This window comes from Haplochromis burtoni, unplaced genomic scaffold, assembly GCF_018398535.1.
Source record: "Haplochromis burtoni strain Fernald_Lab_line unplaced genomic scaffold, NCSU_Asbu1 Contig_1382, whole genome shotgun sequence".
Lineage (NCBI taxonomy): Eukaryota > Metazoa > Chordata > Actinopteri > Cichliformes > Cichlidae > Haplochromis > Haplochromis burtoni.
In genome coordinates, this window is record NW_024583743.1 from 43,437 (window position 1) to 44,466 (window position 1,030).

Genomic DNA, 1,030 nt, shown 5'->3' on the forward strand with positions numbered 1-1,030 from the left:
TGAAAACACATTTGTATTCACTGGCTTTTGACTCTGTGGTTGACTAACTTGTATTTTATTGTTTTTGCTATATTCATTATTTTATCGTATTTATTATTCTTATGGTAACTATTATGTTTCTATTGTTCAGTACTTTGGTCATCCTTGCGTGTTTTTAAAGTACTATATAAATAAACAATGATGATGATGATGATGATACAAACACTGCTTATATGGTACAAGTTCCTCTTTTTTGTCTGGCTTCCTGTATTTATTAATATGCTAGTATAGCTCTATACTAACTTCCTGTTTTTCAGTCTGGCTGAGCACTTAGGTTGTGAGTCACAAGTGGCCTTGCTTTACAACCCTTCATTATTAAAGTACATAAAACAATATAATCAGAAAACAAGCACTAAGAGTATATTAATTACATGACAACATCCTGAACATTTATGAACATCAATCAAAGATCTGAAATATAGAAAAACAAGAACATCTGCTGTCAGTGAACTCACCTCAGAGTCTTGAGTCGACAGTTGGGACTCTCCAGTCCAGCACAGAGAAGCTTCACTGCTGAAAACGTCAGGTCATTTAAACTCATGTCCAGTTGTGTCAGATGGGAGGGGTTGGATTTCAGAGCAGAGGCCACAACTTCACACTGAGTCTCTGAGAGTCGACACTGAGTCAGTCTGTGATTAGAAAATATAAAATGTGTTATTATAAAAGAGGAAATTCTGCATTATAAATAGACTGAATGTACATGAAGACAAAACGGAGTGACGTCACAATCTGATGAACGTCTGCTCTTTACATCTGTGCTTCAGCTCCTCTTACTGTGTTTGACATGACACAATGACTCAGTCTCTCTCAGACCTGCAGACTTTTAATGAGCATTTTTGTTTGGCTTTAATGTGCAGATGAAGGAGGGAAGATGGCATCACTTTAAGGCTTCCATAATGTTCACGGTCTGTCAGTCAGATCTGATCCAAAGTCAGACATTTGGACTGTTTCCTGTTTTGAATCTGACTCCAGAACATTTTGAATGAGTTCA

At 36.7% G+C, this 1,030-nt stretch overlaps 1 protein-coding gene across 1 annotated transcript in view; it reads right to left on the reverse strand.

The window, feature by feature from the left end:
- Positions 1-6: 6 nt before the first annotated feature.
- The window catches only part of LOC102306718 (NLR family CARD domain-containing protein 3-like), a 2,562-nt gene continuing 1,538 nt past the window's right edge, over positions 7-1,030 (reverse strand). The window contains exon 2 of the mRNA XM_014331087.2: positions 7-668. Coding sequence (XP_014186573.2) covers positions 491-668 — 178 coding nt within the window. The 3' untranslated portion in view covers positions 7-490. The remainder of the gene's footprint in view (positions 669-1,030) is intronic.